At 43.1% G+C, this 13,722-nt stretch overlaps 2 protein-coding genes across 2 annotated transcripts; one reads left to right on the top strand and one right to left on the bottom strand.

The window, feature by feature from the left end:
• Window positions 1-897: 897 nt before the first annotated feature.
• On the bottom strand, window positions 898-4,932 carry pgam1b (phosphoglycerate mutase 1b). The gene is made up of 4 exons (XM_033624246.2): window positions 4,519-4,932; window positions 2,131-2,405; window positions 1,834-2,014; window positions 898-1,558 (listed from the first exon to the last, which is right to left on the bottom strand). The coding sequence occupies exons 1-4, from the start codon at window positions 4,655-4,657 to the stop codon at window positions 1,389-1,391; spliced, it is 765 nt and encodes a 254-aa protein (XP_033480137.1). The 5' UTR covers window positions 4,658-4,932; the 3' UTR covers window positions 898-1,388.
• Window positions 4,933-6,329: 1,397 nt separating this feature from the next.
• Window positions 6,330-13,137, top strand: pi4k2a (phosphatidylinositol 4-kinase type 2 alpha). Its single transcript, XM_033624245.2, has 9 exons — window positions 6,330-6,797; window positions 8,763-8,963; window positions 9,051-9,182; window positions 9,447-9,600; window positions 10,902-10,963; window positions 11,064-11,163; window positions 11,375-11,508; window positions 11,688-11,747; window positions 11,876-13,137. Exons 1-9 carry the CDS (start codon window positions 6,459-6,461, stop codon window positions 12,035-12,037), a joined length of 1,344 nt encoding a protein of 447 aa, XP_033480136.1. The 5' UTR covers window positions 6,330-6,458; the 3' UTR covers window positions 12,038-13,137.
• Window positions 13,138-13,722: the final 585 nt, after the last annotated feature.

Raw genomic sequence — 13,722 nt, 5'->3', positions numbered from 1 at the left:
AGTACCATTATCTGTATCTGTGTCTTTTTCTGTTTAGCCAACTAAATAATCTTTATCTGAACTCTGAATGGGCGGGGTTATGTCAAAAGTGGGTGGGGTTTATATCCAAAGTGGGTTGGGCCTAATCAGAAATTGTTATTTTAAGCCTGAAATTTATATGCAACTAATCAGAAGTTGCATTATTACCAATGTAAAAAGTATTTATAGAACAACCTCATTAATAGATTAAACATAGCTACCAAAATGGCGATTGTTTTTTCTTCTCACAAGTACCGATAATGACACATTTTAGTCATATGATACTTCGTCCTCGTAAAAAGTACAGTAGTTGTACAAGATACTCGTTTCATCGGAGTACTCCGCTCAACCCTAGTTTGAAGAGACATTTTAATAAGTTTTCATTATCTAACAGCTGTCCTTTAGCGCTTATTTTATGTAGTCTTTTTTTTCACCTTCATTTGTATTTTTTGTCTCTGCTCACCCCTGATTTTTTAAGAACCTGTGAGTCCTAGGGCTCCTTTAACCCTAGGTGGTGGTGCCTTAATTTTGTTAACACATCATGTTTATATTGTTCGTTCTTTAACACGAGGTATTGATATTTATTGGACCGGCCCCACGTCCCACGGTGTAATCACATTCCTTCAGCATTTGTAATACTGTGACTTAACAGTGCATGTCTGCCAATCAAAAATGACTTTACAGTGATCTTATTTTTAATCCCCTGTGGTATTACCACCATAAAATGCCATGTATTATATGTGTAGTGTTGTTTCCCTTAAAACTAATGTATTAACTATGATTTTTCATGAGAGACTACACCTGACCAATTGCGCTATGACCATTTGACTCATAGAGACAGAGTTGACATTCATGCTGGAAAATGACATCAGACACTGATTAAATATTTCATCACACAATAGCTCACAACATTTATTATTTTTCTCACAATGCCACAGCAAAAAAATAACAGCAGTGCACAGGCTATCAGCTTGCCCTTTAACAACAGCCAGTGTTTCTCTATAGGTTAAACTGCTCCCTCTTAGCTTCACCTACATAGATTGGAAATTCAAAGGAATACTTTGGATGGTTATGCAGGGTTAGTCTATTTTAGGTCCTATTTGCTGGTCCCGAAACTTGCATTTTGGTCAGTGCTTAATCCGTATTACAGCTGATATCCTTTGTGTCATAATGATGTGTAGGTTTGTTTTTTGTCGCAAAATAAAGACCAGTAAAATCAATTGTGTGATTATCAAAATAAAGTGCACATCGTGTGTGTGTGTGTATGTGTGAAATCTGTGACGACAGTAACAGTAAATGAGCTTGTAGTAACTTGATAGCTGAACAGCACATGATTGATGTGTACTCTAGCTCATCCAGGGTGGGGGAGTCTATTTCTTGACTTTGCCCTGAGCAGCTACAGCTTCCATGGCCTTCTTGACGGTCTCCTCGTCTCCCAGGAACTGCATGGGTCCTACGGGCTTCAGGTTCTTGTCCAGCTCGTACACAATGGGGATACCTGTGGGCAGGTTCAGCTCCATGATGGCCTCTTCTGACATACCTGGGGGAAACAGTGACAGACACTTTCATACATCTGCTCATGCTAAGACAGGACAGTTTCATTTCAAGTGATTAATCAGGTGAGCAAAAGTGGAAACATCTGTAATCAGTGACTTTGTAGAATAACCCTCTATGATTGTTTTAATTATATAGGGAACTCCTCGTTTCAGCATGACTAATATTAAGGTTATCAATAAATGCAAACTTTTCTGAATTTAACCGGATAAACACTTTGGCACAGGGCAGTGCCTCAAAAGTCTCTGCTCTGTCTCTTACCCTCAAGATGCTTGACGATGCCCCGGAGACTGTTGCCATGGGCAGCAATCAGCACCCTCTTTCCCTCTTTGATCTGAGGTACGATCTCTTCGTTCCAGAAGGGCAGAGCCCTGGCGATGGTGTCCTTAAGACTCTCACAGCTGGGAAGCTGGTCCTCTGTCAGGTCACCATAACGCCGGTCCTACAGCAAAATAGGGAGTTAAAGTTATAATCTGTGTTTCAGCCATGTGGCCGCACACTGATGTAATAAAGATGATTTGTAAAAGAGAAAGAAACAATGTCTTCCTGTGGTGTCACCTTGCTTATGGTCTGATAGAAGTCATGCCCCTCATCCATGGGAGGGGGAGGAATGTCAAAGGAGCGCCTCCAGATCTTGACCTGGGCCTCTCCGTGTTTCGCTGCTGTTTCAGCCTTGTTCAGCCCAGTCAGGCCACCGTAGTGGCGCTCATTAAGGCGCCAGGTCCGGTGAACAGGCAGCCACATCTGGTCGATGCTGTCCAGAACAAACCACAGGGTGCGGATAGCCCTCTTGAGGACAGAGGTGTAGCAAATGTCGAATTCATAGCCAGCGTCTGAGGTGAATCACAGACAAGACATGAAGAAGATGGTTAATGTTAATATTCATTGGCATTTGAGACAAAGAGAGAGGTTTCATTAATTTCATTCATACATAAGTCTAAGGGAGTATATTTTTTATTTGTTACAGGGAGGAAAATATTATTCCATCTACATTACACTTAACCCAATGGCAAGTATCTGCACTATTTATTGCCTCTCTCCTAACATTTATCACGCCCGTGCTGTGCTCTTTTCACCACCTATGCACCTTAAGTTGTGTTACAACCACTTAATATAGCATGATTGAAGGACAAAAGGAGCGCAGCACAGACGTGACATTGTATACAGCTTCTACTGTAATTAATCAGATGCACACCACACACATGCCTGTGTGCAGCATGTGTGCAATGAATATGATGCACTGCACTTCGGACCCCAGGAGGACTAGCTGCTGCCACTGGCATCAGCAAATGGGGATCCTTTTAAATAAATAAATATATATATGTTTGCTTTTGCTTAGTCAGGGGCAGTGCTGTGCCATGGGACACTGGCAGACTGTGAGCTCTGCAGGATGTGCCTGCAGAGGATTTTTGGGTCACAGAAATCCAACAGGAAAAAAATATCTCAAACAAAATTGTTCTGGCCTTCCCGTCTCTCCTCCACCTAGCCCCCTGCGAAATCTCGCACAATGAATGACAACTTTTCACTAAGCAAACAGAGGTATTATTACTAGTACTGAAAACAAATGCATCTTTGCTCAGATGGTGTTGGGATGTCCCCAAAGTTTCTCTGCTGTTAAAGGACCAGTGTGTGGATGTAGCGGCATCTAGAGGTGAGGTAGCAGAACCGAAACTTCTCCAATGTGCTAAGCATGTAGGAGAACTACGGTGGCTCACTCAAAACCCCAAAAACGTGAATGGCCCTATCCAGAGTCAGTGTTTGGTTTGTCCGTTCTGGACTACTGTAGAACAACATTGTGGACTCGGTGGAAAAGGACCCACTCCACATGTCAATCATGGATGTATAAAGAAAACTAGACACAGCACTGAAGGTGGGACCCTGTTAATACTTATGAAAGTTGCTCAACAGCCGCATATAAAATTACTTGGATTATTGGCACTGCTTCTGCATCATTGGGCCCATAAAGTAAGGACACTGGAGACTCTCACCAGCCAAGGGGGCTACTCCTGGTTTAGCGCTCCGCTAACTTAAATGGGGATAAAATTATTTAATCCTGCAGCGCTTCTGGACTTTTGAAATGTTGTCAGACTGAATGGATCAAATCGTGATGGGGAAATTTGCCATTGTGGGGGCTGTGATGCAAAAAAAAAGAGAAAAGAAAAGAAAAAATATCCACTGGTTTACAGATGTCTTTTTACAATGTAAGTCTATGGGAGAAAGTCTTTTTGAGCCCCATTGGCATCACCCGACAGCCTCAGAAGATGTAACTCCACTGTTCAGCCATTACGAAAACTGTCTTCAAAGCCCGGTGCACTTCCAGGGGGCCTGATGTAGATGGTTACCAAAACACAATTCTTATTTTAAGGTGACAATAAACAAAGACCTAATTATAAATATTACATACAACTCCAGCCAAGAGATGCCCCTAAATCTTACACACTGGACCTCTACGCTTACTTCACAAATTCACTGACATATTTTATATAATTTATCAAAAAGATACATCAGAATTATTGTCTATATTTCTCTTCACTGCACATAGCTGGGGTAAGGAGACTGAAAATAAGGAGCATATAACACCAGGGTCCGCCACACTGTCTTGACTCATTTCTGGGGCCATCAGGGGCTCAGGGGAAAACCGGTCCAGCAGAGTCTGTGTGATCTGTACCAGACTGACAGATGCCTGATCAAACCATTTGCATATAGCACCTATTCTGCTAGAGACACGTGGCCTCTCTGGTTTGTTTTACTTTAAAGACAACAAACAACCACCCAGCCTAATAAACACGATGACTTAATCAGTCCCCTGCTGCTGGCTCGTCTAGTGTCGCAGTGGCCTGGCTACCTGTTTCCCCATCCGGCAGAGTTGCATAAGCACTGGCTTGCAACGGCTTAATCCAATGACCGAGAGAAAGCCCGATTAGGCCCTGTGACATTATCTGGTACCTTTCAGGGCCTGTCCGCCCCTCTTTGCCTCATGCTCCCCGGTCTCACTCAGGTCTGCATCGAACCAGCCGCAGAAGCGGTTCTCCTGGTTCCAGCAGCTCTCTCCATGGCGGATCAGGACCAGCTTGTAGGCAGCCATCCTCACACTGATGCCCTCTGCGCTGTATTTCCGGGAAATGCGGGGTAAGTGACTCTTCTTGTAAAGAGGCAGCAACGTCCGCAGATTTGTCCTGATTTCGCCGCAACTCCAAAGACGGCTGCAGAGAAGAGGGCGCAGTATTTTTAATGCCTGGAGGAACAGACTGTTGTAACACTAAAGAGTATGGAGTTGGCAGATCTGTCCGAACTTGACTGAGCTCACGACACGAGCTCTCTTCCTGCTGGCTTCCACCAATCAGAGGGCGAGCTGTGTGCGCCGGAGGAGGAGGGAGGCAGGAGGATGCGCACAGCGGCACGTCCACACGCCCAGCTGTGCATCATGTAGGCCGGCGTTAGTGCATCATATGGAAAAAACTACTCTGTTACACACACACACACACACACACACACACACACACAGCTCATGAATGACTACAAGTGAAAAAAACAAGTATTAGAATACACATCTTAAAATGCAAATCACTCACAAGATAATGCTGCAAATTTAAAGTGGCTGCATAGACACTAAACTGCAGACTTTAACCTTGGATCATGATCAGACTTACAATAAAGGAGGACAAGGGATTATAACAAATACTGACAATCAGTTTATTGTTAAGCCTAACCAGGTTTGGAAAGAACATATTTAAATGTGGTGTCATTTATTTTAAAAAGGCCAGAGACCTGAAAGACCTGGCTTTTAATTTGCAGTTTGCTCAAGACGACTTATGAGGACATCTTGGACTTGTGACATGGACTTCCCCAGCTATGACAGACAGGGACTGTATGACTCATTGGATTTTAGAAACTGTGGTTTGCACCACCTTCAACAGTCCCTGATTCAAACCAGAATGTGCCCTGCTGACATGCTGCATAAGTATGAAACTAAATTCAGAGAACTTAAGATATTACAATTTGTGATATTTGACCTTTCGATGAAGGATTAAAGTTTGCCAAATTAATGTGAATTTTTAAAAACAGTGTCCCTTGCTCACTGGCAGGCTGATCTTGAAGATATGATTAAACTGAACTTGGACCTAGGAATAAAAGTGAAACAATATAATGAAAATAAAATAAGAATAATTCAAAGTAAAATAAAATAAAATGAAATAGAATAAAATTAATTAGTTTATGACTGTGTAAACAGTCAAGTTAAAAGAACAGTCTATAAAAACAGACAACAAAAACAACACAAGTCACATACACTATTATTACTGCACCCTGGTCCTCTGAGTCTTGATGGCATTGACAAATAAAATCACTTTGTCATGTGTTAATGTTAGCATTTATTGATTAATTGATTTAGAAACATTTCAATTAGGGGTGTAAACACATTTGGAGATTAATTTATCTTTTTATATCACATTAAGCTAACTGAGTTTGTTAAGATTTAACAGTCTGACAACTGCTAGTTAAAGGATTATTCCTCAGTCCCACCATGGCGCTGAAATTTTCACTGAATGCTTCATTTATATGGAGTTAATTGATTGGGTTAACTGTGCTCTCACGTGTCTTCCGTGGGAGGAATAATTGTGTCCAATCAGCGCCAGAGCTGAGATTGTTGGCAGGAGTATTCGAACGCTGATTGGTTAAAAATCAAAACACCCATCAAGTCCCGCCTCTTTCCGGAAGCTGACAGTCACCTGACTTTAATTTTTTCTGTGTTTCCTTGTTAGCCAGCGTCAGTACTAGCCAACAAAACAACCGTCCCACTTTCTTTCTCTCCTCTATTTCGTTCTCGTTTCTCTTTCTTCTCTTTCCCCGGGAGTTAAAGTTATAACTCCTCGCCCACCTCCAAAACCATGGACGAGACGAGTCCGCTCGTCTCTCCGCTCCGGGATTCCGGTGATTTCAGCTACTGTCCCACAGAGCCCACCAGCCCCCGGGGCGCGTTTGGAAGCACCCCGGGCTCGGTGGTGCGCATCCCGGCAGGCAGTCCGGGACGCAACCGGGAGAGACAGCCGCTCCTGGACCGGGATCGTGGGAGCTCGCCGCGGGAGCCGCACAGGAACGAGTTCCCGGAGGATCCAGAGTTTAGAGAGATCATCCGAAAGGCCGAGCGAGCCATAGAGGAGGGGATCTACCCGGAGAGGATCTACCAAGGATCCAGTGGAAGCTATTTTGTCAAAGACTCACAGGGGGTAAGAAGAGACGCTGCTCACATGAATCTACTGATTACCTACAGCTGCTGTCATAACGGTACATCTAGTCTCAGGACTGATCTGTGGTATCTGAAGTAGGTTATGTGTAGTGCAGTGACTGCAACACTGTCTTGGTAAAAGTGTTGGTCGCTCCGAAGAAAGGCCTCTTACAACTAGCCGGTGATGACTTGGCAAATAGGCTGTAAGGCATGACAACACAATGTCAACCTGCAGTTTAAACTAGTAAACAACCACTTCTTAGGTCAGGAAAGAGCAGAACACAACTTTATTTTCTACCAAGATGTCAATTTGTCTTTGTTTTATCTGGCACTTAACATACAACAGCATCACAGAGGGTGTGTATAATCCAAATTCTAAAATACAGATACACAAAGTATTAATAAAAACAATTTAACAAAAGAGAAAAATAGATTAAGTATTAAAGAGTTAAGCAAAACAATTGCTGGTTCGATAAATGACCTATTATAAAAATTGTTGTTGCACCTTCCAGAGTTTAGAGGATGTAGGCTTTCCTGGTGGGGCTCTCCTCTCCACCGTCCCAAAGAGCAGGCTCTGTGGCTTCCTGATAAATTTACTGGTCATGATGATGACCTGCCATCTTGTTACTGTTTTCATTGTTTAACAGAACACTTTAAGTGAGTGCGATGAAGACAACTTGTAAGATTTGCTGCCTCACACCATAGACATTAAGATATGTATTGTTTGAAAACACAATAAGCATTCACAGTCACATTTTAGTACATTTTAACTTGATGATCCAGTTGCTTAGCTCTCCCTAAAATGACTGTATCATCAGTGTGACTGCGGCTGTGCTGGCAGATGTTGAGATCATTCTGCTTGGGCAGGTAGACTGTGAGTAAAGGCCCATCGTTGACCAGCTGTCACTATGATGTCAACAACACAGCCATAGATAAGATGCTCGTCACCCATTAATTCAGGTATCTCTCCAGTTTGTCATTGCCTTTAGCTGTGTAGCAAGTCTGGGCAAAGAACAGCGTCTTAAGTATCTAATCAAACAGAAAATGCTGAGCACACATGTCTGATTTGTTGCAGCACTTGTAATCACTTTATTCCTGCAAGCGTTTTTACAAAGTGCAACACATCCAAGACAAATCAGGGAATCAACACGCAGACAATTCTAGTGCATTTCTGTCCATTTGTCACCCTCAGCAATGTCTCCTGACTCTAATCATGCCAGATTAATGACAGTAAACTTTGATCGGCCCTGCTGGAGCCGACCAGTAAAAGTCTTGAGCAACTCACAGGCGCCGTCCTCCCACCATGTCCCTATCTACAGTGTGTTTAAAAAAAAAAAAAAGGAACTGTGTCTTTAGCCTTTGTGGCTGAATCCTCGAAAATTTCACTTGTGTTTTTAGTTTGTTCAAGACAAGATAGTCCACTCCTTTTAGGTGCCACCTTCTCTACTCACAGAAGGCTTACAAAACAGAAAAAAGTATTCTAGGCTGTGCGTGTGTGAGCTTTTTATCCAATGACCCGCTTCTCTTGCCCCCCCCACCTCTCCAGTTTCTTTAGTTAGTCACCAGTGTGCTTAGTAGTCATGTGCTAGCTCTCTGTGAGGATATAATTCTTTTCGATGACCAAGTTTCATGTTGTAATCAGTGTATGTGTGTAAATGTGTGTGTGTGTCATGCTAGCATAATGCAACTTGTGATTTCTATATACAAATTTAAAGTGACACCACACCCAAAATCTTTCATGTCACTTAACAGTCAGTCAACAGTGACAAGTCTTCATTGTATAAAAGTGTCATTTAAATCGGTGTAATTCGTTTGTTCACTGTCCCTCTGTGCACTTTGTGTATTTTCAAGTTTGCAAAGGAGAATATTCTGCTTGAATTAAGATATTTAATTGTCTCAGACACAGCCAAACCATCCCTTCTTCTCTAAGTTAAGCTAATTTTCCTCACTCTTTCTCCCTCCACAGAAAATTATCGGCGTGTTCAAACCTAAGAATGAAGAGCCTTATGGCCAGCTGAACCCCAAGTGGACTAAGTGGCTCCAGAAACTGTGTTGTCCCTGCTGTTTTGGACGCGACTGCTTGGTCCTGAACCAGGGTTACCTCTCAGAGGCAGGGGCCAGCCTCGTCGATCAGAAACTGGAGCTCAACATCGTTCCCAGGACCAAGGTATAGACACACACACAGTGCTGCCTCCGCTTTACAAGCAATAAACCATTGTGCAGTTCCACATTACATCACAATTTTGCTCTGTAGGTGGTGTACTTGGCCAGTGAAACATTCAACTACAGTGCCATAGACAGGGTGAAGTCTCGAGGAAAGAAGTTAGCCCTGGAGAAGGTGCCTAAAGTGGGTCAGCGTTTCCACAGGATTGGACTGCCACCCAAGGTAATCTGATAAGTTGTTGTATAACACAGGTGGTTGCTTTTAGTGATTGATTTGTGTGTATTATTGATCAAATTCATCCAGTGATGTGGGGTTGTCTATCAAATTATACACAGCTAAGCAACAAAAAGACCAAATCATTCGTGTGAAGGGTTTTAGGGGGGATTTTTCCTTTAACTCACTTCAGCACATTATTGATGATGGCATTACAGTGTAAAAAGGTATTTAAACACCCAGAGAATACATGTGCTGCTTCTGTTCCACCAGGTTGGCTCCTTCCAGCTCTTCGTTGATGGCTACAAGGATGCAGATTTCTGGCTGCGGAGGTTTGAAGCAGAGCCGCTGCCTGAAAACACCAACCGCCAGCTCCAGCTGCAGTTTGAGCGGCTTGTAGTCCTCGATTACATCATCAGGAACACAGGCATGCAATCACCCTGCGCAGCACTGTCAGGGCTGGTTCATCAGTATAGGCAACGCGCTCAGCAAAGTTAAAGGAGGTCTATGTGACATTCAGAGTATTGATATAGCGGCAAACAACGATTTGCTATGTAAAGATATAGGAGAGAAATGGCGTCCTGAGCACAGAATGAAGTCACACTACCTCTGTGTGTTAAAATCAGAGCTTCTCTGTCTGTTGTCGTGGTAGGAGGTCCGGCTGTACATGTATGTGACGCAGAGTGCACAACCTATTTTTCCTGTTTTAACGGAGCGTTTCCCCAACGCATTCCCCACCCCCAGAACAACGCCGCGAGGTTCAGTCGTTGACGGACCTGGCCAGATGCGGGCAGCTAGCTAGCGTGCTGTCGGCGAGAGCTGTTAGCGAAGTCATCGAGCAGAAGAGCTAGCAATATCTTCCTGCAAAGATCTCTCATGTTGACTGTCACTGTACCAACTGAACTTAGACGAGTTGAGTAGTGTATTACTGAAAGAGCTGATATATAGGCGTGAAATGGGCTATGGAAATGAGCGCAAAATTCGAAAATATAGATTAATTATCAACTGCATAGAAATCAAACTATGGTCAACAATCACTTTTAATAGTGGGAAAAAAGCTTATGCTTATTTTTCTTTTGTATAAATAAATGAGATATTGTTTGTTTACAACTGCGATTGCAATTTATTTCTTATTTCCGGCACCGTAACGCTCCGTTTCTCCCATGTTGTCAACGCCCAAGTAGGAAAAATTCAACGCCTCCACGGTCCGATGGTCAACGGAACCGCTGCCGTGCTGCGCGCTAGTCCGTTACTATTTTCACCTCCACTGGAATGAATGACTTCCAGTCAGCGTCAGTCGGTCAATGCGTTAGGTTGTGCACCTATCTTGAGTGCATATGAGTCCCTGTGTTTGTAACCCACTGGCCGTCTCGTCGCTGCGTTATGCACTGTGCTCATACAGCGGTTACTGCTGATAACAGGACGGTAGCATTGCAGTCCTCCAGTTCTTCTCCGGTTAACGCTGTTAGCTTTGTCAGCACTGTTGCAGATGTTTAGCGCTGTTTATGGAGTTAGCACTGTGAGCTGCTAGCTGCTGGCTCAGCTACCTCCATGTTGAGAGCCATGTGTAGACAACCCCTAAATTATAGATATGCTCCGAATATCGCATAGAGCTCCTTTACTTGATTATGTTAGTTATACGGTTAATCAAAGTCTTAAATTCATCCATGGCAACTGTTATCTGGTTATTTCATTTGCTTGACTTTGTGTCTCTTTTCTGTATTCTAGACAGGGGAAATGACAACTGGTTGCTCAAGTATGACTGTCCCATGGACCCTGTTGGGAATAGGGTGAGAACGCACAGACACAGTCTTGACGGTCATCCTCTAAAATGCAGACCTTGATGGCTGAGTATGTGCTTATTTTATACCTCTAACTGTATCTCTGTAGGACACAGACTGGGTGGTAGTAAAGGATCCCATCATCAAGCTAGCAGCTATAGACAACGGCCTCGCCTTCCCCCTCAAACACCCTGACTCCTGGAGAGCTTGTAAGCACCTACATTGACATTGCTTTTCACCAATCACTGCTCACCCAGCAGGATGCAGTTCTAAATCCCATTTCGATTGCATTCAGAGTTTTTTTAAAGATAGTTTCCCCAAAAAATACTAAGATAGATCCAGTGTGTATCTTTAACTGTCTAGTGCTTTACAAGTCATGAACATAATTATTAAGACACGGTTTTCTTTTCCAATCACCAGACCCGTTCTACTGGGCGTGGCTCACCCAGGCCAAAATTCCTTTCTCCCAGGAAATCAGAGAGCTGGTCCTGCCCAAACTCTCCGACCCAAATTTCATCAAAGACCTGGAAGAGGACTTGTATGAATTATTCAAGGTATGGAGGGACTCAGATTGAGTACTCTGCAACAATTTTGTGCAGAATGAAGTAACTATGTAAGCGAGTGTGAGAATGTGGGAACAGATGCACAAATTGAAATACTGGAAAATGCAAGGTGGAGAATGACTCAGTTCTGTGGCTGTTAACATTAAACATACGCGTATTGTGTCTCACAGAAAGACCCTGGTTTCGACAGAGGACAGTTTCACAAACAAGTAGCCGTAATGAGGGGGCAGGTGAGTTTTCTTCTCTCCTCTCCTCTCAAAACACGTTTTTCAGCAGTTTAACGTGCAGTTAACTGTTCCTCCTTGGACCAATCGGTTTGCTTCAAGGCATAAATTCACTTAAATATTTTTATCCCAAGATCCTGAACCTATGCCAAGCCCTGAAGGATGGTAAAACACCCCTGCAGTTGGTCCAGATGCCCCCAGTAATCGTTGAAACAGCCAGAGCACCTCAGAGAGCCAACAGTGAGTCCTACACACAGAGTTTCCAGAGCAGAAGACCCTTCTTCACCTGGTGGTAGGAATGATGCAATGCAGAGGAAGAGGAGCAACAGCAGGAAGCGGGAGCAATGAAAGGAGCGAGGAGTGTTGATATGCGGATGGAAGACAGGACAGAATCTGAGAGTGAAGGTTTTTGTCCCAGAAATGGAAATAATCATGTCCCTCCCCTCCTCTCCTCTCCTTATGGATATTTTGGTTACAGAGTGAGTGAGTTGATGGACAGATGAGGCCAAAAGAGGAAGAGTTTCACAGCATATCTTTCCTGTTTGCCTCTGTGCTTTGCTTGAATGTCAATGAAGAATTAACGCTGAGTTGAAGATTCTGTACCTTCCTGCGAGAGAGAAAGATTTACAGAGAGGTGTCAGACTTTTCTTTTGGACCCCTGGGTGCACGTAATGTTTGCCCACACACATGCACGCCAGTCAAAAGCCTCTCGTGCTTTGTTTTTGGATGGGAGGTGTTGCATTCCATGTTTGTTTTTTTTTCACGAGTCTCTGCCTTTAATATTCACCTGCATATTCCCTCCCACGCAGTTAAAAGCCCTGGGCTGGTGAAAGCAGCGGTGCCACTGGTGAAGATCAGCATTTTTTATTTTTTAACATATAAGAGAAGTGTTCATTGTGGTTAAGTTTTGAAGATTTAGGAACTGGGCTCTCAGTGGTGTGTATGTCTTTACACAGTAAACACAAGCTATGCGAATTGGCTTCACAGTTACTCAATGCTCCTCCTAACTGTTTAGATTAGGATCTGCAAGTCATCTGGTGTGATGTTGGAAAGCAGAGGCACTTTTGTTAAAAGACACAAACTGTTTGATAAGTATGACTGGCTTGCCTAACTTTTCCTTCTTTCACTGATGAGTTAAATCATTAGCGAAGAAGACAAAAAGATCCCGTCTGCGAGCAGGCGGAGGGGGGGGTGCTGATTCCCCACAAGCTCCTGTTTGTCTCGGCAATGTTGATTTCTGTTCATTTCCAGGCTCATGAGGTGGACCCAAGTAAACAATGAAGTAACTTCCTGCTGTACTGAACTGACATGAAATGTATTGTCGTGACAATGCACTGTATAATTTGTATGTAATATTTAATGATAGATTATAATTAAAACATATTACATTAATACAGATGACTTGCATTTTTGTGAATGAGAAAAGTTTACAGTCAGACACCATCACACAAAACAAAAATATTTAAAAAGTACATTCAGTCAGACCTCCAGTGCTGATGCACACTGGGTATAATTACAGCTGCAGGTCATTTAGAAATGCTTTAATCCAACAATAATTTAGTAGTAGCTGATCAAATCATGTCTTCTAAGCCGCTTTAATCAACATTTTTATATCAACAGTGGGTGAAATGACTTCTTGTCATGTGAAAGGAGTTGCTTGTGGTGATGACCACACAGAGAATTATCACCTGACTCCAGTTCTCCCAGCTCCACGGAGCATTTCAGCATCTTTCAGCTCATTGTTTTGGTGTTATGGCCGGTGAAGTTGCTGAATTGTTGAGCTGTTTTCAGCCAAAAACTCTACCAACTGGTGAACATGGTGGAGCATTCAGCAGCTAGATAGCCAGATATTTCCCTCAGGAGTCAGTGGAGACCAAACACAGAGCCAAAAGGAGATTGAGTATTTGAATAACATCCACAAAGTAATCAGAAACACAATCCCTGACTGGTAATGCAGTGTTTAAAAGAATGTGATAGATGG

This window comes from Epinephelus lanceolatus, chromosome 3, assembly GCF_041903045.1.
Source record: "Epinephelus lanceolatus isolate andai-2023 chromosome 3, ASM4190304v1, whole genome shotgun sequence".
Classification (NCBI taxonomy): domain Eukaryota; kingdom Metazoa; phylum Chordata; class Actinopteri; order Perciformes; family Serranidae; genus Epinephelus; species Epinephelus lanceolatus.
The sequence above is the reverse complement of the archived record's forward strand: the minus strand, read 5'-3'. Positions and strand labels throughout refer to the sequence as shown.

What these genes read in the sequence shown, in the direction of transcription:
- pgam1b (XM_033624246.2), bottom strand. Translation starts at nt 4,657, where the DNA reads ATGGCTGCCTACAAGCTGGTCCTGATCCGCCATGGAGAGAGCTGCTGG. An exon ending in GGGCGGACAGGCCCTGAAAG is followed by an intron (nt 2,406 to 4,518) that starts GTACCAGATAAT and finishes GATTCACCTCAG; the next exon opens with ACGCTGGCTATGAATTCGAC. An exon ending in TCTATCAGACCATAAGCAAG is followed by an intron (nt 2,015 to 2,130) that starts GTGACACCACAG and finishes ATTTTGCTGTAG; the next exon opens with GACCGGCGTTATGGTGACCT.
- pi4k2a (XM_033624245.2), top strand. Translation starts at nt 6,459, where the DNA reads ATGGACGAGACGAGTCCGCTCGTCTCTCCGCTCCGGGATTCCGGTGAT. An exon ending in TTGTCAAAGACTCACAGGGG is followed by an intron (nt 6,798 to 8,762) that starts GTAAGAAGAGAC and finishes CTCCCTCCACAG; the next exon opens with AAAATTATCGGCGTGTTCAA. An exon ending in ACATCGTTCCCAGGACCAAG is followed by an intron (nt 8,964 to 9,050) that starts GTATAGACACAC and finishes TTTGCTCTGTAG; the next exon opens with GTGGTGTACTTGGCCAGTGA.